Source organism: Macrobrachium rosenbergii, chromosome 53 (genome assembly GCF_040412425.1).
Source record: "Macrobrachium rosenbergii isolate ZJJX-2024 chromosome 53, ASM4041242v1, whole genome shotgun sequence".
NCBI classification, from domain to species: Eukaryota; Metazoa; Arthropoda; class Malacostraca; order Decapoda; family Palaemonidae; genus Macrobrachium; species Macrobrachium rosenbergii.
The window spans coordinates 9235875-9258571 of record NC_089793.1 but is presented as its reverse complement, the minus strand read 5'-3'; the positions used below and the strand labels follow the sequence as shown (position 1 = coordinate 9258571).

The following is a 22697-nucleotide window of genomic DNA, read 5'->3' as shown; positions in this document are numbered from 1 at the left end:
TGAATTAACATTCATAAAAAAACTGAAATACAAGATTCAGCTAACAAATTAAGAGAATCATTGAAGTATAGAAATGCTAAAAAAAAAATTATGCAAGAATCCGTGGGAGCTTGCAAATTAGACTGCATGAGCTTTAAAGCAGTGCCTGTGTCCATCACGTATGTCTTGGGAAACAATACTAGATAATATTGCAGGTAAAAGGTGATTTGGAGGTTAAATGCGAGTAAGGTGGGAACAAAGCGAGTGGCAATGAAATTAAAAGTAGATGGAAGTTAAAAAATAAAATGATGGGCTTAAAGGGGAGAAATGGATAGAGAGAGAGAGAGAGAGAGAGAGAGAGAGAGAGAGAGAGAGAGAGAGAGAGAGAGAGAGAGAGAGAGAGAGAGGGGGAGGGAGAGAGAGAGAGGAGGGGAGGGAGAGAGAGAGAGGAGGGGAGAGAGAGAGAGAGAGAGGAGGGGAGAGAGAGAGGAGAGAGGAGGGAGAGAGAGAGAGAGAGAGGGGGGAGAGAGAGAGAGAGAGAGGGGGGAGGGAGGGAGAGAGAGAGGAGGGAGGGAGAGAGAGAGAGAGAGGGGGAGGGAGGGAGAGGAGGGGGAGGGAGAGAGAGAGAGAGCGAGGGGGGATGGAGAGAAAGGGAAAGGGGGTGATGCAAGTAACCTGAAAAGCAACATTGTAAGTTGAAAAACTAAATACATGGCACAAGAAAGTTATCTGGTTCTCACACATCTAACTTGGGAAGTACACAGGTGACAGGTATACTTTTCTTTAAATACGCTCGACAGCAAATTTAAGTACCCTGGTGTAACGTGACATTTGTACTGAAGACATTGCAAGTTACAGCTGTGACCACATGGGACATTGTGGAGGAAATGGTGATTCATTCAGGTGAAATACTGCTTTACAACTTCAAGTCATTTTGAGTCATTCTACAGAAAAGCTCCAAGGGGCTCCTTGCTTTGTACCAGCTCCTTGCGGACGAACGTAAAAAACAAAAGACTAACATTATCAAATTATCAAGGTCATTTCTGAAATTACCTCATCTGGACTGCACTATATACGCCCTTCTATACATTGTTCAGACCAAAAATTTTATTAAACGATAAATTTGTGCGAAACTCTTGTGTAGATATATCTCAACTTTGGTACAGAGCGCTTAAAACCATTTAGAACTCTCAGCGTAGACCACTGGATTTTGCCTACTGATACTCACAGAAAAGATTACCCGAAAGCTTCATGAGAAATGTGCTAAGCATGACATAACGCGATGCTTTAGGAACAAGAGCCTGTGCCAACTTAAGCCTGACTATTAAAACAAGAATGACTATTCGTAGTTCAAGGTACTGGTACTTCGGGATAGGCACAAAATCTAACAAACTTGCTCTAAAAGCAACAAGGTTTCAAAACCTTCAGTGGGTGAAATACAATAGACACGTTCGTTTCATAATCAGTCAAAGCTACTGCATTTTTTAAAAATTTCTGAATGATTCATTTAACTTAAAACTTAAAAAGGACTGGAGTAACATACGAAAAACTGAAATTTTATGATAATTTACTTTAGGGGACCTAACCGGAAACTTGTCTATGAAACGTCAACTCAAATTAACTTCCGAGGTGTTCATTTGATATGAACAACCTCTCCTCTGCAATACAGTTACACGAGGCATTGACAAGCAAAATAAACCAATTGCACTGGTTCCCGAAGACAATTCGGTTTCTGTTTGTGAGCGAGTTACGAAAGATCAAATTGGACTGGGTTTCTGAATATGTTAAACCCATTCTTTAAGGCGACCCATACAAATTTGTAATGAAAGTAAAACATTTATCGTAAAGTCAGTTTAATCATTGTGACATTTAGAGTAATCATTCCTCAATAGTAAAAATCAGTTTAATCATAGCAAAATAGTAACAGTAAATTTAATTGCAAAACAGAAAATTTAATTGCAAAACAGAAAATTTAATTGCAAAACAGAAAATTTAATTGCAAAACAGAAAATTTAATTGCAAAACAGAAAATTTAATTGCAAAACAGAAAATTTAATTGCAAAACAGAAAATTTAATTGCAAAACAGAAAATTTAATTGCAAAACAGAAAATCTCAGTTTAATTGCACAATAGTAAAATTTAATTTAATCATTGCAAAATAAAACAGACTAAATCACTTAGCTCCTTTTGATAAAAATCCTGCCTTTAGTACCTCAAAGAACTATATAAAGATCGTGACTTGAACCCAAATCCCTGTAATTCGTTTCCTCAACGATTTACACAATTCCTATATGCCCCTTCGATTTCGAATACGAAAGACATACATTTGATGAGACAATTCCTAACTAAAACTTAATATAAGGTTACCTTGTATAAGGAACATTTTCATTATTCTGTTGCTGCAAGATCCATAACTAGGTAACCAATTCCTATGCTGACCCACTAAATAAATTTAACTACCGTAAACATTTTTTCCATTTGTTGATCACACCTGTATATCAAATTGAAGTGAATATATAATTTAGACCAAAGGCCAAGCACTAGGACCTAAGATCATTCAGCGATGAGACGGAAATTGAGTGAAACGTTTGAAAGGTTTAACTGTAGGAAAACCTCGCAGTTGCATTATGAATCAATTGTTAGGAGAGGGTGGAAAGTAAGATGGAAGAACGATATGGAGGTACAGTAAAAGGAATGAAAGAGGTTGCAGCTAGAGAGCGAAGGTACGTCGCACAGAACATTAATGCCTACAGTGCACCGCATGAGGTGCCCTGACGGCATTACTACAAAAACAGGATCTTGCATTTCTGTTAAGAATAGGTGACTACTTTCCAGGATAAATCTCAACCCCACAAACTTTTAAGAAATTTACACTAGAATAAAATTTTGACTTCGTAAAATTCCTCCTGCCAATACTCTCACTTGAGCAAATTTCAAAATTAATCCCCTAAAGTCATTACGACCTTAGTGTCCTAACAAAGCTTTATTTTTAACATATCACTGATAATCATATACAGAAAAACCTGCTACAAATTTTTAAAGATGCCTTCTTGGAATGTCACTTAAATTCTCTAAGCATTTTGAAAAATGAAACTTGAAACACCTAACTTTTCCTTATATTTAAGGTAATTCGTATTACGTTTCCAAGTACATTTTACCAAGCTGGCGAAAACTCAGTTAACTTTACCATATACTATAAACTACTGGTATTTTAATGCATATAAGCGATTCCCTTTGTAAGAAAAAAAAAAAAGTCAATAGAAACCTTATCTGAAGTTACCTTAACCAGTTCTACCAGATTTACACTCCAATCGTCCGCGTAATTCAGTTTTGTACTTTTATATGTAGTTTAAGCCGAAGAAATTTTGAATTTAAATGCAGGATTTCACAGTTCAATTTATGTATGGAATTATGTCCGTAAGTGTAGCTAGACCTACAGTTTACATGGTTTTCATAATTTTTAATTCGGCTTTGAAGTCACCAAACCTAGAATTAGATTCTCAACCTTAAAAATTGTGGAAATCCTACATGAAAGTTCCGTAGCGCGTAGTGTTTAGTATTTGCCCCCTCGGGGATGAACGCAAAAGGGCGGTAAATTTCTCAAATCTCATATCTACTGCATTAAACACTTTTCTGTACTGTTCAGTCAAAAGCTATTATTAAAAGCTCCGTCGAATTACCAACATTGTTTCCTATTAGTTACTGACACCGGCCAATTTATAAATGAAAGGCTTGGTCGTGGATGAATGTTAAAAGTGCACAATTCTGGCAAAGTTTTAAGGGGTGTTTTAAGAAAAATACCCCCCACAGATTTATACAGGGTACACATACCAGGTATTTTCCTTCAGTCTCTCCATTATGAAACAAAATTATCTCGAAACTTTCCCTCCAAGTTAAAATCGAGAAAGTTCAGGGCACGGAGCACATTTCAGACAATTGCTATGCATAAAATATTAGCAAAACTTAATTCTCAAAACCAATTTTATTTTACTACCATTTCTGTATTACTTTAACGCACTCTCACCCAAAAGCTGTAACAAACGCAATTTACGCAATATGTTCATGATCAGACAACGTGAAATTAGCCGATGAAAGTTTAGCACCACGTGGTTCTCACTGAACTACTAAAATTGGATCAAACTCGTGGCCAAGTAGTAATTCCATGAAAATGTCCGGATATACTGAATACTCCTTAGGTAATGGAAACAGTAAAAAATTGGTACACATTTTCGTTTCAACCCCAGCTTGCGAGCTCTAACCATCCACGCGCTTACGAAACCTTTAAGCCGGATTTACTCTGATGCCAGTTTTACGTTACAGTTAAGCCAAGGATTTATCCACTGCCAAAAAGTATTAGCAACCCTTAACAATACACTACTACTGAAATCACTTGGTGTTTGAAAGAAAAAAAGCTTTCCTGAATTAGATCCATCAAATAACAGGCTTTACGAAACGAGTCGCTTACGCTAGAAGCAAGCGCCTGCCCGCCTAAACTTCAGGTGTCAGTTCAAAAAAATTCTTCATACCTCCACAAAGGTGCACCTACCTTAGGGCGGGGTAATTTATTTGCCGGCTAAAACAAAGTTCCAAAACTTTAACCAAAAGGTTTTTACAATTCACTAATCCGTACTACCGGCCCCTTCCAAAACACTTCTCACAAACTTCTCTGCGTTCATAATTGCAAAGCCTTGGTCTTGTCTAAGAATTCCTTGCCTGCTAAAAACTAAGGACTGATAAATCTCGAGGTTTTTTGTGCTTTTGTAAGCTTTCGAACCCTAATTCTAATGATATGTGTCATTTGAAGCTAAATATATCAACTCGCCACTACACATCATTTGCTGCCTGACACTTAAGTTTTTCCACAAAATAAAATCCAAATGCTAGACCAATACCTGCAACCAACATCAGTTTTTCCAAGCCTCCTAAAAAATATTCACTTAAAAAAAAACTAAGACAGCATTAGCATTCTTACCTTCTCACAAGAAGACAATCGTACCCAGGGAACTACAAGAGAGCAAAGGATGCCGACATGTTATGCAGCACAGTCGTGACCTCTGGGCTTAGACAAAAGAAGTTCTAAATGCGTCAAAGAATTTCTCTCAACCAATCGGAAACCTCCACCGGGGAAGACGTCACAGGGAAAACGGCTATGAAAGCTTCTGTTGGTTGAGACACAAAGTGCAAGGATTTTCAAATTCATAGAATTCCTCTGAACCAATCAGAAACCTCCACCGGGAGAGACGCTGGTCGAGACAAAGTGCAAGGATTTTCAAATTCGTTCCCTGGGAAGACATCTTGCTATAAATGAATCAAGGTCGTCGCACCTTCGACTACTTAGAAGAGCTTATACTAGCTGTTTAGTTTATACATTCTTCGATTTAAACAAATTTCCGTTTAACAACTGCGTTTTGTTCATGAATGTCGAGTAATCGTAAGAAAACAGATAAACCTGGGTTTCAAAATGAATGTGATGGAAGCTTGTAATAAACAACATGAGATTTATCAGGCTACGCAATAAAGACAGCATTACAGTTAGATGTATTTAATAACTGCAGTCCACCATGGTGCTATACATTAGTTTGCTTTATGTTTGTTGTATGTGCAATACTAGTCAAAAGGTAGTTTAGAGACTGAAAATATTTGTATGATAAGATTTGAACACTAAAGCATTACGAATGTATGACCACATCAAATTGAGGTCACTCCCTTGATCAGACCAGTCCCAATATATTTGTAATTTTCTTAATACGACTTATACAATTAAGAATCAAGGTAATTAATGAGGAATACAAAGTACAAATTCACCTTCATATCATGATTTACGTAACTTATTATTTAAGGCTAATGGTTTAAAGATGTCCTCTGTTCCCCCTTAATCACAATTCACCTTGTGTTTTAATAATATTGTTAACTTTTTGTTTATTAATTATTTTTTCTCTTCAAATAAACGGTCTCTTCTTTCTGTATTTCCCATTACCCTCTGCTAATTCTTTCTAATGAACACCGTATTCTCTGGAAGCTTGAATTTCAAGTCAGTGACCCAAGTGGGCCTGTTCCGTATGAATAGGGTTCATGTTTTGAAAGGTAATATTACATCATTCAGAATTTTCGGACGTTGGTTAGAGCTAGGTTACCTTAGCTGATTCCCTTTGAATTACCATTCTAATTGCCTTCCCTCATTTAGCCCGGGACGACCTGAAATGTTTACAATTTTAATAGGTTCAGCCCATTTACTTATCTCACGGTTAATTCCTTCTTATAAGCTCACCTAAACTGTTCAGATTTGGTTAATGAGTTTCTATTTTTAAAGTTTTTCTTCGTGTTTATCGCATGATTTATATATCTTATTTACCTGCGAATAAATTACAGTTATCTGATTTTCATTGTTCAAGTGCGACTTTATTTCTCTCATTTGATTTTGCGAGTTCCCTGGCGTCACTATAGGGATGGACACTGTTTAATCAATATACTGTATGCATAAATGAATGAATCACGATTTTTAGGTTATATAGCCAAAAATTAGGGCACTTTCAGCCACTCAGCACTTGAGAAAGTGAAAAGAGTGAAGAAAAAGGAGTGCCATCCCGTTGTTCAAATTTGCACTGCTAGTTAAAGGAGATTTTGGCTATAGTACCATGTGAATGCAGGCATTCGCCTATAATAATAATAATAATAATAATAATAATAATAATAATAATAATAATAATAATAATAATAATTCTACTCTTAATTCATCTTATACATTACCTCCTCTCAATGTCTTAACGTTGCCTGAAGTACAATCTTCTTCATTAATAAAAGGTAAATAGGTATGCAACTGCCACATTTAAAGGACACTCAATAAAAAGCCACAGATGGTTCTAACATATATGTATTTCAGCACAGTTAACATTAGCCTGATCATAAGCGTATCCCGGTTACATGGATGATCAGCACTTCCTAAAGTAACACAAGATATTGTCTCGTCACAATCGAAGTTAAGCCAACACAGATAAAACGGGTAATAATATAGTTTGGTAAAAAATAGGTTGGTGAAATACAATTTCGGGTACTTTTGTTATTTCTGTTCACAAGACGATCCGATTAGAACTGTCTTCGTAGCCTGTACCTAGTAGTGGATGATCTGTCATTAATTAGACACCTTGAAAAACCGAGGCTCTTTAAACATATATGATACTAATATTTCTTGTAAATATATTTTTCTGTACTCAACCGCACACTCCCACACTCGCTTCTAAAGACCTCGTGGAATTAGCAATCATACGAAGTCGCTGAGTTTAATTAATAAACAATTATTTTCCTAAAAACTGGGATTTCCTTCTTTTTACATATTTCCAATTCGACCTTTTTATTTAAAGCCTTGCCCCTTCGCAAATTTGATTTCTATGTTAGTAATTTTAAGTCATTCCAATAAGCAATATCACTTAAGGATTCATAGTACGTACGCATACAAATGTCTAAGCCAATGTGAAACTTGGATAATGTGCTAAGGCTTTTAGCCTATGTTAACAACTGACCAAATAAGCTAGTCATTAGTCAATTTAACTTTTGTCTTTATAATCTGGCGTTGCAACCACTATGGTCATCGGCGCCTAAAAATTCACCCAAAGACCTTATGAGGTTTCTGGTTCACATATGAGAGCAAGCATCATAAACACAATGAGCACCTGCTACGTATTTTTATCTATACTAATGACCTTTAGAACGGCCCTTGTTTTTCGTATTCCCTACATGCATTTCCAAGTTCGTGTAAACCATATTGTAGTTTCTTGTAACTCTACTGAAATCTTCCAAGAATGGAGAATTTTGCGCTATAAAACATATATTTTCGTCAAACCAATCAGAAACGAGGTAACTAATACATTTCATATTAACAACCACGCCACCACAGAAGATAACCGATGCTATTCTCGGCAAACATGGATAGTGGTGACATTCACTCAAGTGTCCTCTATATGGAATATAACGGACTTATTTACAGAATAGGAAATATTCGATAATTGGACAGCGACGTATGTGATTCAACGAAGGTATTGAGAGTCAAAATAACAAAATGAAAACACTCATCACAGCATAAACATTTATCAGTTCAGATTTGTCTTAGAATATATTTTAAAAGGTACAATGATTTCGCGTATTATCTTTCATCATCTTTGGCTGGAGATACCTCAAGGATTAAACTAAGTCTATTCAGGGTTTTTCGAGATACATCTCCTTCAGAAAATCAGGATTTCGGACAAATATCCTTTTCCTTTCTAGTAGAGAATGTAAGGATTACCGCCTACGGCTGACAGCATTCCAGACCGTTTCGTATGAGTCTATAGAAATTCAAGACGGAAATCTGTCGATAAACAGAAACATAACTTCCCTAAGGATTGCAATGACATGTTCTCAGTTCGTAATAAAACTGAGCATTGCATAAAAGACTTGGACTACAAGAAAAATATAGAAAGAGAGAAGTAAAAGTATTCTAGAATAATAATAATAAAGAATCCGCTGGACTCATGAAATTAACTTACCTACTGTAATCATTCTGTAGTAGTAGTAAGAGACGGGACTTGCCTTTTAAACGGCTCCCATGCTCGTTCTATTTCTCCCCCAGGTCGTAACCGTCACATACCTAGTCAACATGACGCTCCAACCTTCCCATGGAAGGAAGGACGTTTAAATGAACAATTTCCTTCTTCTTTATGGGTGTAAGCAGGATGCTGAACTTCTACTGCACAATACGTCTTGTCTCATTACATACTTTCATTTGCAACCTGACAGTACAGTTTCATTGTCGATACTCAGCCTTTGTAACGGCTCTTCTGGCATGAAATCAGCGGTTGTCCAGAATCGTTCGCTTTTAAATAAATTAGTTTTCCTTTCGTGCATGATAATTACAAGGAAATTTATGTGCAAATCTGCTAACTAGAAGGAATATGAAATTAAGAAATATTAAAATTACAACCAGCTAAAATTAAATTAGTTAAATATCGAGTGAAAATAGTCATAACCTTCAGTGCAAGAAATTATAAATGTGCACAGTATCTACTGCTCTTTCTTGTATAAATATCGATCATATCATTAAATCTTTAGTGGAAATTAATACTGTTAGCACCTACTGCACATGGACGGCAATAAACAATTTGCCTGGTTTACAGTTAATGCTATGACCTAAATTTTAAGCAGTGCCATAAATATGGGGACAAACATTATTTTGTGATCATCATGACTAGTAAGGAGGCGAGCACTTAAATGGGAATCAGAAAAAAAAGAGAGCAAAACGCAAACACAAAATTTATGTTGTTGCTCTTTGGTCTGTGAGAAACCACATTTGTAGGGAAACATCAGCCTATAAATGACACTTGAGAATAAAATTAAGATAGCACTCAAATGATTGAAATCACCGATGGAAGAAAATATTTTGAGAGCTGCCAGTGAAGCAAAACTCCAAATATATTTGAACGCAGAGAACAGCTCTCTCTGCGCCTCACATACCAAGACTAATTATTCTTACTATCAGGGCGTACGCAACGCCCTATAGGCGTTTGCACCACCCTGCATCTACTTTCTTCGGCTACAGCAGACCAGAATCCCTTAGCATATCTATATAGCTGCCAATGTAGATATGATCAGTAAATGCCACACCTAAGACAATGATAAGGCATCCATAATGTACAGCATAAAAGCCATTTTCTGTCTACAGAGTGTGTGTGTGACTGACTAACTAGAAGTCGGAAGGACTTATGTGCTCCAAAAAAGGCTAACTACTAAACTAAAGAGATTGGGTTTGAAAGTAGTGCTTGATGTCGTAGTCTGGCTTCTCAAAACAACAAACAATCTTAACTATTTAGTGAGTAAATTGCAAAAGGATATGAAAATAGTTTTTTTCACGTTTCGACTCAAAGACCAATAGAACATCTGATAAACGGATTCAGAAGACTAGGCTAAGAGCTAGACCGAAGGAAACAAAAAGACTAAGACTATCAAACACCACTTCATATACACCAGATGAGACACTTGGATATATGTTTGCCATTCCATCTCTGAATCAGAGAATGTCTGACAGATAATGAGGCTATGTAGGTATATTAGATCTATATAACTCAGATGAACATCAGTATTCGGATACATCCTCCGAAGACCTACAAGCGTGTCAGAAGCTACTGTAGCTTGTCTAGCATATTGAATGTCTAGATGATTGTACACCTCTGGAACAACTTGCAACTATCTTGGCGATTATGTTAAAACCAGAGGGAATTACAGCAGGATTTTACTTCACAAATGTCAAAATAGTTTATAGATACTGTACGAGTACTTTAAGTAATTTAGGTTTATTTATATCACATTCAACATAATACGAAACAAGATCAATCATCCTGCGTAAATATTACTTTCAAATTCAAGTTCAAACTGCTGGTAAAATAGACATTCATTTCGTAATATAATTTCATGAAAACTTTAATTTACTTAATTACGTTTTTCAATGACACTCAAGAGTAATAACTGTCTGATGGCAACGCAGAAGAACTAAACGCAAAGCAATCAATATTGATACTTGTCATTTCTTAAATTTGTTCATTACATTTTCAATCCCAAATTTTCCAGGACCACATTTTATGATTGCAATTTACAGAAGAAGGAAATCAAAGTGTCATTCAAAATTCAAAAACCAAAACAAAACATTTGGTACTAACAGCATCATAGGACCCGAAGTGGTTAATTGACAGCGGGACAATATGCGCGCACGCAACATCCTGCCCTAAAGTTCCCAAATTAAAACCTCCCCTTGAAATTTCAGTCCTACAAGGTCTCTCTCAATACGGCGTTATCCTAAACCCAACTCACGGTCTGAAATATATTCCTTTAGACCCTGGCTCTAATCGAAAATTCATCTAAACTTCTGAGTCAACAACTCCACCAACCAACACTTCGGTAGCCGGATTAGTCCTATATTCCTGAGCAAAAGCTAGTCTCATTCCAGTCAGAATGCGCCTTTTTGCCCCTAGCTCGAAAAGATTGTTAGCCCCGCTGGTACTAATTTCACCGCATCTAAGCGTATGGGAAATGATTACATTCCAAGGAGAGGCGAATGATAAATTAATGTAATGTATCCCCTATGTACAGTATACGTATTTGTGAAACGACAGAAGTTCGCATAATCATGTAAAATTAAAATTCCGAGCTTAGGATTCCAACACTAGATCCCGCATACATGTTCATACTGATAATTATAATTCGGTCTCTCTGAAAATACAGACTATCTGTTTGAGTAATTAAAAATAGATTATTTTGTTATAAATATACATTTATTACCTGTAGATCTAAAATACTATGAGAATAGATACGGATTTCATTTGGAAAAGTTTTTTTTTATGAAATATACTGTATAGGAGAATCTATGTACAACATTTATTACAATTCTGGTGCAGATATATTAACAGAAAGATGCGTGATTAATACGTAATGCTGCGTGGTGACAATATACTTTTTTTTACTTTTTTATTTTTATTTAAAAGCAGCGAAGGGGAAATCGCAATTCACACCTACAGATGCCGACAGCAAAAGGAAAGTCACGCATTCAAATACTACAACTTAACACAGTTTATCATATCTGGATCATGGTGTGAATAGGTGCACATTGAAACCATTTGCGCAAAAGCGTCGATACGATCGCAGAAGTAGGTTACCAGTCATGTACGCCTATGCGACAAGGCCTACGTGAATATAAAGTCAAGATGCCCATATTTCAGGTAATTACCCTCGCCAAAAGCCATCGACACGGTCATTGTTGTAAATTACCATTCTGAAACATAATCTGTCTATGCAAATACTTGTTACGGTGCTTATAGGCCTATTTTGGATGAATGTCATAGCGAAAACACAGACATGGTCGTTGATGTAAGCCACCATTCAGATACGTATGTCTACGCAAATACGAGTTGTGATGCTTCTAGGCCTATTTTGAATGAGTGTCTGTGCGAAAACACACGAACATGGCCGTTGATGTCAGCTGCCGTTCATATACAGCAGCACAAGTGATTGTTCTCTGCTGCGAACAAAGATCTGCTTAGAGTAGACGATCACGTTCAAATACTTCACCATTATTAATACAATGGTAAATCTATCATACCTATTCCTCGTAACTACTTTCGCTTTCATTAAACTGATCAAAGCATCTAGACTTAACTGCATTTATTCATATGAAGCGAATAATGATTGTTACGAGAACACAATGAAATCTGTCAGCATTCAATGGATGCAACAGATACAGATACAGAGAGAGAGAGAGAGAGAGAGAGAGAGAGAGAGAGAGAGAGAGAGAGAGCTCAAGTAACAATGACAAACACGATGAAATTGCAAATGATTTCGCCTTAAGCTACACAAACAAAGATATCTGGAAAAATAACACTTAGCTTAATTTATCATGAAAAGCACCTGGGACCATACATGATGCAGGTAGCATTGTTGTGATTTCTCAGAAAAAAAAAAACAATCATTCATATAGATTCGACCTGAGATTAAGTACGAATGTGATAAAGTACACAACGAGCAACAAGAATCTCTGATATATATATATATATATATATATATATATATATATATATATATATATATATATATACTATATATATATAAATATATATAAATATAAAGCTAAACCTACATTTATGCAAGCTCTGTGTGATGCTCTTATGGGTATATCGTCCTCTATATATAACTAATATATCTTTTCATCTATCATATGATTATATTTATAGACATATATATTCATGTATGTATGTATGTATGTATGTATGTATGTATGTATGTATGTATGTATATATATATATATATATATATATATATATGTATAATACACTGTACTATATATATATATATATATATATATATATATATATATATATATATATATATATATATATATATGTGCGTCTGTGTTTAATCAATATATATTTACTTCATAGACAGAATAATATCTTTATACAATAAGTAACAGTATGCAGGTTTGCTGTGAAATGCTGTAAAACACAAAGCCACATCTACCCCAGGAATCACGACACCTTATAAAGTATTTATAGCGGTAACATTCAGGTGTACAAGAATACATTAGGTAGATCAGGATTACATACGTATAAAATTTATCTTTCTCCGCTGGTTCAAGTCATGATTTCTGTCTAATTTTCCAGTGTAGCTGGAAAATCTTCTGAAAAGGATCTTAATCTTCCTTTGGAAAGTCTTTATAAGCAGGGAAAAGTGAGCGTCACTTTCACCAGAAGAAAGTTAAGACTTACTCATACAAATATATAGACTTGATGCAATATAGAATGGAGAGGTCAAGATTATCAGCGTGAATGAAGTGGCCTTATTCAGTTTGCCACTAATATTCCAGTTCAGTCTTTATCGGCCTAGACGCCTAGACACAGTTCATCTACTTACAGAGTAACTGAGCTCCACTGAGCCGGACACCGTAATTATAGAAAGCGTTAAGTAAAACTGACTCTTTTTTTTTTTTTCAAGTCATTTGGCATGTGTTGTCCTTCAGGAAGTACCTAAACTTATTCCACACCGCAGTGTCGACTTTGCCCAGCTGCAGTTAAACCACGTTCAAAGTCCGAGTGAAAGTGGGACAAACACGAAGACACCTTTTTTGAACTTCGGTCTAGACGCCATTCAAGGAACTGCACGCGATGCTGACGATACCTGACAAACATAAAAAAAAAATGTGCTTATTACAGAATGGAAAGTTACTTCATTTTTCGAATTTTAAATAAATATCGATTATAATTTACACCGTTTTTATTTTATTTTAGGGGGTTTTAAATTTGGCGGTTTCCAAAACAACAAATGGTGAATATGTCTACAACTATAATGGGGTAATACAGATATGTAACGCCTCTTTCACATTAGTTCTGTTTTCTAAAAACAATAAAATGATAACTAGGAAAGTTTAAGATTACTAGAGCAATTCTGATAACTGCGCGAGGTCAGAATTGCTAATTTTTACCACTGAAAACTGCATTCATTACAATAAAACTTATAGATACATGAACATTTCCTAAGTGTACTTGGATATATATTTACAATAAAACTGAAACAAAAATCGATTCAGTGATATTTGCTGGACTGGAGTGTAATATTTTGTTTTACTCTTGTAAACGGGGGAGGATTTGGAAATTTTGTTCCAAAATATCTGTACTATTGTCAGGGTAACTTCAAATATCCATCTTTGATAGTGCTGAATTTACCGAAAATCGAGATTCTTAAAAGAATAATAACAGCAAAATCATATGCTTTCCTACAGTCTCAGTATCAGTGAAAACAATAACGATGCACTTTTTTATAGATGGATGTGTTCAGTATAAAATTAATTTTTGAGCAGATGATGGAAAGAGCATAGACTACTTAATGATGAATGATATTTGCAACATAGGGAATGGCCAGAAATCGTTCAAAACTCTGAGTGATTAAGTTTGTTAAGTTTCAAGGATTGTATGTATAAATATATATATAACGTAGCATTTAACGTTACGATAAAAAAAGAACAAATATCCAGATCTGCTTACCTGATCACAATGGGTGCGAGAATGAAGTGAGTGCCACTGTGCCACAGCGTGTCTCTGGGAACCCATCATGTTATTCCAGTGGGTGATTTCGTGAGGTCCTGTTGAAAGATAGTTCTTAATAATGAACATCCGTCACAAATAAAACTCACTTTACCTTGTTACTGAAGTCTATTAACGATGGTTCTGTGCCAGCAAAAGGTTCTGCTCCCTGAACAAGCCATGGGATTCTTTTCATGATTTTTGGAAGACTGTAGCTTTAACTTAAGACCTAAATGAGCTGTTAGAATTTCTAATGAAAAATTCTGCAGTTTTAATCTTGAGGGAAAAATTGCAAACCTATCCTTTCTATTTATATTGATGTAAGATTAAGCTGGCCTTGTGACAGCATGGGTGTTGCTCCTTGACCAGTCCACATGACACAAGTACTTCTGGAAGGCTGCTAATTTAAACCTAAGACTTTCTTGCCAATATCACATTGGAACCTGCACTCATAAATTGCACATTTCTACATCACTCGAAATATACTCACCAGATGGCTGCTTTCCTAGAACGACCCTGCCAATGAATTCATCTCTGATGACCCCACCATTCCAGTCCCAAGCTGTGACTACGAGAGAAGCCTCCCTAAGTTCTGGTCCAGCCAGCTGGAAGCTGAACGACTCGTTGAAGGAAGGAGAGAGGGTGTTCTTTCTCACTGCAGTCTTCTTCGACTTCAAGTGTCTCCCTCGCACCACAAGAGAAACACGGACATAGGGGTCTGTGGGGTTTAGAAGCAAGTGATCATTATTGACCAAATGATGACAGCACGGAACTCTGAAGATTTAGAATCGAGAAATCATTACTGACTAACTGGAATGTTAGGGTAGTTTAGTATAAGGATAATGGATATATCAAGATGCATTTCATTAGCGTATTTTAACTTGTATGCAAAATACTCCTATCCATCATCAGCATCGCTCAAAAAACTTGTTCATTTGGAAAATCTAACCAGATCTTAGTAGTATGTTTTAAGCCATTTTGCATTCTTGTACTGGTGATAACAATGAACTTCTTGACATTGGGAAATAATCTAACAGATGCACTACACCTGGACTCATTGTACAGTATACTATACTGACAAAAATTTGAAGGTAATCCATTCAGTAGTTTGCACATGCCCAATATGTAAAACAGCTTAATGATAACTGTTCTTGTATAGAGATGCGACACAGTTATCATTCTAGGCCTATCATTCACAGCTGTAGTCCTTTTGAAGTTCACGTGCAGCATAAAAGCTCTGCTCAGCTTGCTCAATAAATACTGACCTGCTCCACGCGCAGCATAAAAACTCTGCTCAACCTACTCAATAAAAACTGACCTGCTCCTCGTGCAAGGCTGGTCTGAAGCAGCTGCTTCGCCTTGATGACGTCAACATTGAGGCGTCCTGCAGTTGGCAAGTAGTTGAGGGACAGAAGCAGTTCTCCATATTCCTCCACCTCCTGAGCAGTAAAAATTGTGAGATACATTTTCTTTCGAAGGATCTTTTAAGGCATATAATACCTTTTACCCAGTGTTATCAAAATTAATCTTATGACTTATTTCCTTCTTACAAAAACTCATTGGTCAATTACTATTTTCCTGTTTCTTGTAATTTGTAAGAATTTTTTTACCATTTCAACTTAATGCTGTTATAAGTGTTTTATAAATAGCTTTGTACCAGCTACTACACCTGCAGAAAGAATGCATAATTCCACTGGTACAAAAGTAAAAATGTAATGCACAAACAAACAAAGCAGATATGATTACTGTAATCAAATGCTAATATCTGATTACTGTAATCAATGCTAATATCTGATTACTGTAATCAAATGCTAAGGAGCAAATTTAAAAATTAGCATTCACTATCAGAGCAGTCATTCAAGCAGAAGCATTTTCCACCCTATGACCTGCTAGGCTGCATCATGAATATATCGATTGTAAAGATATTAATTGTAAAGCATACCATTTATAGTTTGAGCACTCATCAGAAGACTAACTGAGGTAGGATAATGGGCAGATAACAAGGGGCTAGTAAGAGTTGTGGGAAAATAATTCTAAGGTATCTCAATTGCAACAAGAGCATTTATCCAAAAACGTTACTTTCCAACAGTTGGGCTTTGATATGATGGTGTACAGAAGGCAGTGGGCTGCAGGGAACTGTGGAAGGAGGTCTGGCAGTGGATGAAAAAATAAAAAAGGTAGAAAGATGAAGAAAAAGCACGCAGGAGTGCCAAGGCAACTCTCCATGCTTCACTGAAAATAACTTGATTTTAAGACACGAATTTACAGTCTACACACTTATCAGGAAAAATTTACTTTCTATCATTAAGACTGATATATAATATTGTACAGGAGAGACAGGTGTACAGACAGTTGTACAGTACCAGTTAAAAGATCTGGGCAGATCAAAGTTATTTTCACAACGAAGACCTACCATGCTGCACTGAGCGAGTGGTCTCCACATCCGCGAAGGTCTGGCCAAGTTAACATTTTGTAAAGGCAGGAGAACATGACCCACAATGCAGTGACGGGAATACTTGTCGAAATCTTTCACTTTAAGCTCAAGCGTTCGACGAACCACTTCCTTATATGGTATCTGGAATTTATTTTGGGATATTAGTTAAAATTTACTTTATATTGGGAAAAAACAATTCAAACTGCCAATTCTTAAGAAGACGTGACTTTACACGTTTGAAGAAGCAGATGATGATACAGGTAGTGAAAATGTTATAGCCAAAATGGGGATTGGATAACAAATCATTTCAATTACATGCATTTGGTTAAAATAACAAAATCTCTTTATAGTGAGTCTATTCCAAGGGTTGTCAACTTTTTTCACGAAGTACCCACAAGGTACGAGACTGTCAACCCCTACTACCATCAAATACTTGAAATCTTAATAAACTTATTATGTAGTTAATTATAAACATCAGAATCACTGTACACAGGGGTGAAAATGATGACACACAAACCATCCTCTCAATCTCTGGGCGTTCTAAATCACGAAGTACCCTTTGAAAACCATTCTGCAGATCTCTGGGTAGTTCCTAGTCACTTAATGTAGCATCCCTTCTTTCCAGTAAGCCTCTGGATGCTTTCCAAGTCCTTTAACGAAGTACCCTTCGGAAACAACCTGCACATCTCCAAGTACTATCTTGCAAACCTCTGGGTGCAAGTCTCTGATTGCTTCCGAGCCACTTAAAGTATCCACTAAAGTCCATCCCACAAGCCTCCTGGGTGCTTCCTAAGTCATTTAATGAAGTACCCTTTGGAAACACTCCTGCAAACCTGAGTGCTTACATGTCCTTAATGTAGTATCCTATAATCACATAACCAAGCCACTTAAAGAAGCACCCATGAAAAACCATCTTGCAAACATCTGGGTATTTACCAGCAATGAATGGGGTACTCCCTGAAATCTATTATGCAAGACTTTAGGTGATCGCAAACACCAAGCCGAGAATCCCTGCCATCAACAAACAAAGTTGAAAAAAACACATCGAAGCATGTTTAAGATTAAGGAGGGTTAAGGCTGTTCATTTGCCATTTGTGGCTTTTAATTTGTTTTTATTCAAATAAATTTTGTGGTGCAATAGCCCAATAACAAACTCTCAGAACATGTAAAAAAGTGCTTTCAGGTTGTCTTCTTACTTCAAATGAGAATGTTTCCTCAAAAACTGGGTCTTGCGTCTTTCTCTTGACAGTTGTCTGCCGAGAATTCTTGTTGTCGGGTAGAAGGGAAACCTGTTGGAAGGACATAATAAATTTCAGAAAGATATTTATCAAATGATTCGTCAAATTTGGCAAGTTATTATGGCCTATTCGATACATATATATATATATATATATATATATATATATATATATATATATATATATATATATATATATATATATATATATATATATATATATATATATATATATATATATATATATATATATATATATATATATATATATATATATATATATATATATATATATATATATATATATATATATATATATATATATATATATATATATATATATATATATATATATATATATATATATATATATATATATATATATATATATATATATATATATATATTATATATATATATATATATATATATACTTTATATATATTATATAAATTTATTTATATGCACCTGACACTGAATTATTCTGTCCCCATTAATTTTGTTTTTCGTACACTGATTTTGAGTCGCATTCCCCTAGAATCTAGATATATGATGCATCTATTAAGCACACTATAAATCTTGCGACGTTTTGCCAATTCAAAAAGCATCATCTGTATTTTTTAAATCTGACAAGTTTCGATCGTGACTTCAATCTAAGCTTTATTTTCCATCACAGGCCACCTTTCCTCATCGTAAAATCTACGAGAAGTCAACACTGCAGAGACATAACAACATTCTTGCAGCACCCCACTATTTACTGTAAACTCTCTTGACAAGACCCAGTTAACATTAACTTTGCAACTTGAATAAAAGCTGAACGTTCGACAAATTTCTGGAAATGAAAAATGGTTGCTGAAGTTTTGTAGATATTGCATCAACACCACGATTTATTTTGGGGAAGAAGTTTTGGTCTTACCTTGACATAAGGATTTGAGTGGGACATGTCACTCCGATCTTTGCAAGCCGGGCGGGGCAGGTCAGCAGCCTCCAACACCTGAAATTAAAAATACCTTTATTTTACCTATCAATACATCTATTATTTACGTCTATCATTATATATATATATATATATATATATATATATATATATATATATATATATATATATATATATATATATATATATATATATATATATATATATATATATATATATATATATATATATATATATATATATATTTATTTACGTTTACAGAACTAAATACTCAGGAAAGCTGAGCTTGTATTTCCCTTTTCTTAATTTTTTTTTTATTCTAACCATAACTTCTCACTTCCCTTTACATTTTGGTCACTGATTCTTCATTTCCCTTTACATTTTTGATCGATTCCTCATTTCTCTTGGCATTTCGTCACTTATTCTTCATTTTCCTCTACAATCTTCTCACTTATTCCTCATTTCCCTTTATGATTTTACATTGATCACTCATTTCCCTTCGCAATTTTTTCACCGACTCCTCATTTCCCTTTAAATCTTTTACACTGACTCCTCATTTCCCTTTAAATTTTTATATTTGTTCTTCATTTCCTTTTGCAATTCTGTCACTGACTCCTAATTTCCTTTGACATTTATGACATTGATTCCTCATTTCCCTTTTTAATTTTGTCACTAACTCCTCATTTCCCGTTCAATCTTGTCATTTCCCTTTGTAATTTTGTCGCTGATTCCTCATTTCCCTTTGCAGTCTTGTCACTAACTCTCCATTTCAATTTGCATTTTTGTCACAGATTCCTCAGTTCCCTTTCAATTTGTCACTGATTCCTCATTTCCCTTTGCAATTTTATCACTGATTCCTCATTTCCCTTTGCAATCTTGTCACTGATTCCTCATTTCCATTTGCAGTCTTGTCACTGATTTCTCATTTCCCTTGACAATCTTGTCACTGATTCCTCATTTCCTTTTGCAGTCTTGTCACTGATTCATTTCCCTTGGCAATCTTGTCACTGATTCCTCATTTCCCTTTGCAGTCTTGTCACTGATTCCTCATTTCCCTTTGCAATCTTGTCACTAATTCCTCATTTCCTTTTGCAGTCCTGTCACTAATTCATTTCCCTTGGCAATCTTGTCACTGATTCCTCATTTCCCTTTGCAGTCTTGTCACTGATTCCTCATTTCCCTTTGCAATCTTGTCACTGATTTCCCTTTGCAATCTTGTCATTGATTCCTCATTCCCTTGGCAATCATGTCACTACCTTCCTCTCCCTTTGCAATTTTGTCACTGATTCCTCCTCTCCCTTTGCAATCTTGTCACTGATTCCTCATTTCCTTTTAAATTTTGTCACCGACTCCTTAAATGCACCTAGCATCGCTGACACTGATTCTCATTTCGCTTTCAAATTTTGTCATTGATTCCTCATTTCACCTTGCGTTTTTGTCACTGATTCCCTCTTCCCTTTGGCAATTTTTTACTGATTCCTAGTTTCCGTATGCAATTTTGTCACTGATTCCTCATTCCCCTTCACACTCTCATTCCTATCCCATTTCCCTTTGCAATTTTGTCACCGATTCCTCACCTCACTTTGTATTATTGTCACTGATTCCTCATTTCTCATAGCAATCTTACCTCACATTTTTCTTAAACTCTTTCCATCTGTATTCCTTTCCAGAACTGACCTTAACTAGAAGGATCATATTTCTGTCATGTTTCCTCATTTCTCCTACCAATCTTACCTCACCCTAAGGAAAATTCAAGCCCCGTTTCTCATTTTCCTTAACGTTTACCCATCTGTTTTCCCTCTTTAGAACTGACCTTAACCAGAAGGATCATGGCCACGGCGTCGTAATGGAGAGAGAAGTGGATTCTTCCGAGCAGGTCATCGTCAGAATTTTCCTCCAGGGACGATGACGTAGACGTGTAGAGATGAGGCCGAATCTGTAACACACAGCAAGTGTAATATGAGTAAGGTTCTCTCTCTCTCTCTCTCTCTCTCTCTCTCTCTCTCTCTCTGAAGCTTATGAGTACCTTCAATGGAGGTGATCCTATGATAGAAAAAGGCAGTATTTATAAATTCTCTCTCTCCAGGGGATTCTTCTCTCTCTCTCTCTCTCTCTCTCTCTCTCTCTCTCTCTGGCTAGGCCTACTAGTACCTCCAATGGAGGCGATCCTTTAATAGAAGAAGCCAGTATTAAATAAATATTCTCTCTCTCTCTCTCTCTCTCTCTCTCTCTCTCTCTCTCTCTCTCAGGCTTACGGTTTACTGTTTCGTTCCATGTGTGTTTTGGGCGTGGTAAACATATTGAGATTATTTTCAAGAAGCTTCTATGGATAGTTTTTAAGATATGGCGTCCCGCTTTTTTCAGGGAAGGTCCCGAACCATGATACAGTTGGGGAATATGAGGCCCGGTGGTGGCCTGTGTTGGCACCTATAGCGGTGCCAGACGCACGATCATGGCTAACTTTAAATAAGGTAAAAACTACTGAAGCTAGAGGGCTGCAATTTGGCATGTTCGATAATTGGAGGGTGGGTGATAAACATACCAATTTGCAGCCCTCTAAATAGTTGTAAATAAATATACTATAAAAGGTGAAATCTCACCTTAACTGGAGAGATGCCTGGATATTAAAGAAAAATTCTTTAAAAAAAGTCAAGATAAAAAATATAGGATCTTTCCGAGACAGTGAGTAAAAACATAAACAAAAGACTGTAAATATCATAAAGGTAATGACCCCCAAGAAATGATAGTCCTAGACAACGACCCCCGAAAACCCTTGGGCGTCACTATCTAGGAAAGATCCAAAATGTATTTATCTACGCCTGGACACCAACAAGAAAAACATCGTAAAAAAGGGGCAATGAAGAACGAAAACCTGTTCACCACCAAGGTATAATTAAGAATTTCTAATTCTCAGTAACCAACGTCTTCAAAAGGCGGACATCAAAGCCGAAAGAGATTACGTATACTTTTCGGGCGTGATTAAGAGGCTGTTTCTCCAGAACTCGGCAGACAAGGTTTTTGGGGAGAAATTCGTGTATGATGTCCGAACCGATTCTTGAGTTTTAGTACGAAAATATTTTGTAGTTTAGTAGGAAAATATTTCATTGTTTATCATATTTTGATTCTTTGATTCCCCATATGATCTGCCTTCTTAATATCCTTCGATTTCCCTTATCTTCCTTCTTGGTGTTCTGTGATTCCCCATATGATCTGCCTTCTTAGTATCCTTTGATTTCCCTTATCTCCCTTCTTAATGTTCTGTGATTCCCCATATGATCTGTCTTCTTAATATTGTAATTCCCCCTTTGATCTGCCTTCTTAATATTCTGTGATTCCCCACATGATCTGCCTTCTTAATATTTTGTGATTCCCCACATGATCTGCCTTCTTAATATTCTGTGATTCCCCACATGATCTGCCTTCTTAATATTGTAATTCCCCATATGATCTGCCTTCTTAATAATTTGTGATTCCCCACATGATCTGCCTTCTTAATATTCTGTGATTCCCCATATGATC

General features: G+C 35.9%; 1 protein-coding gene across 2 annotated transcripts in view; it reads right to left on the bottom strand.

The window, feature by feature from the left end:
* Positions 1 to 13468: 13468 nt before the first annotated feature.
* The window catches only part of LOC136834276 (synaptotagmin-17-like), a 31823-nt gene continuing 22594 nt past the window's right edge, over positions 13469 to 22697 (bottom strand). For both annotated transcript variants that reach the window (XM_067096644.1, XM_067096645.1), the window contains exons 5-12: positions 20992 to 21114; positions 19158 to 19235; positions 18201 to 18293; positions 16984 to 17145; positions 15889 to 16009; positions 15061 to 15288; positions 14532 to 14629; positions 13469 to 13668 (exon numbers count right to left, since the gene is read on the bottom strand). In XM_067096644.1, the coding sequence (XP_066952745.1) occupies positions 13639 to 13668; positions 14532 to 14629; positions 15061 to 15288; positions 15889 to 16009; positions 16984 to 17145; positions 18201 to 18293; positions 19158 to 19235; positions 20992 to 21114 (933 nt within the window). In that variant the 3' untranslated portion in view covers positions 13469 to 13638. The remainder of the gene's footprint in view (positions 13669 to 14531; positions 14630 to 15060; positions 15289 to 15888; positions 16010 to 16983; positions 17146 to 18200; positions 18294 to 19157; positions 19236 to 20991; positions 21115 to 22697) is intronic.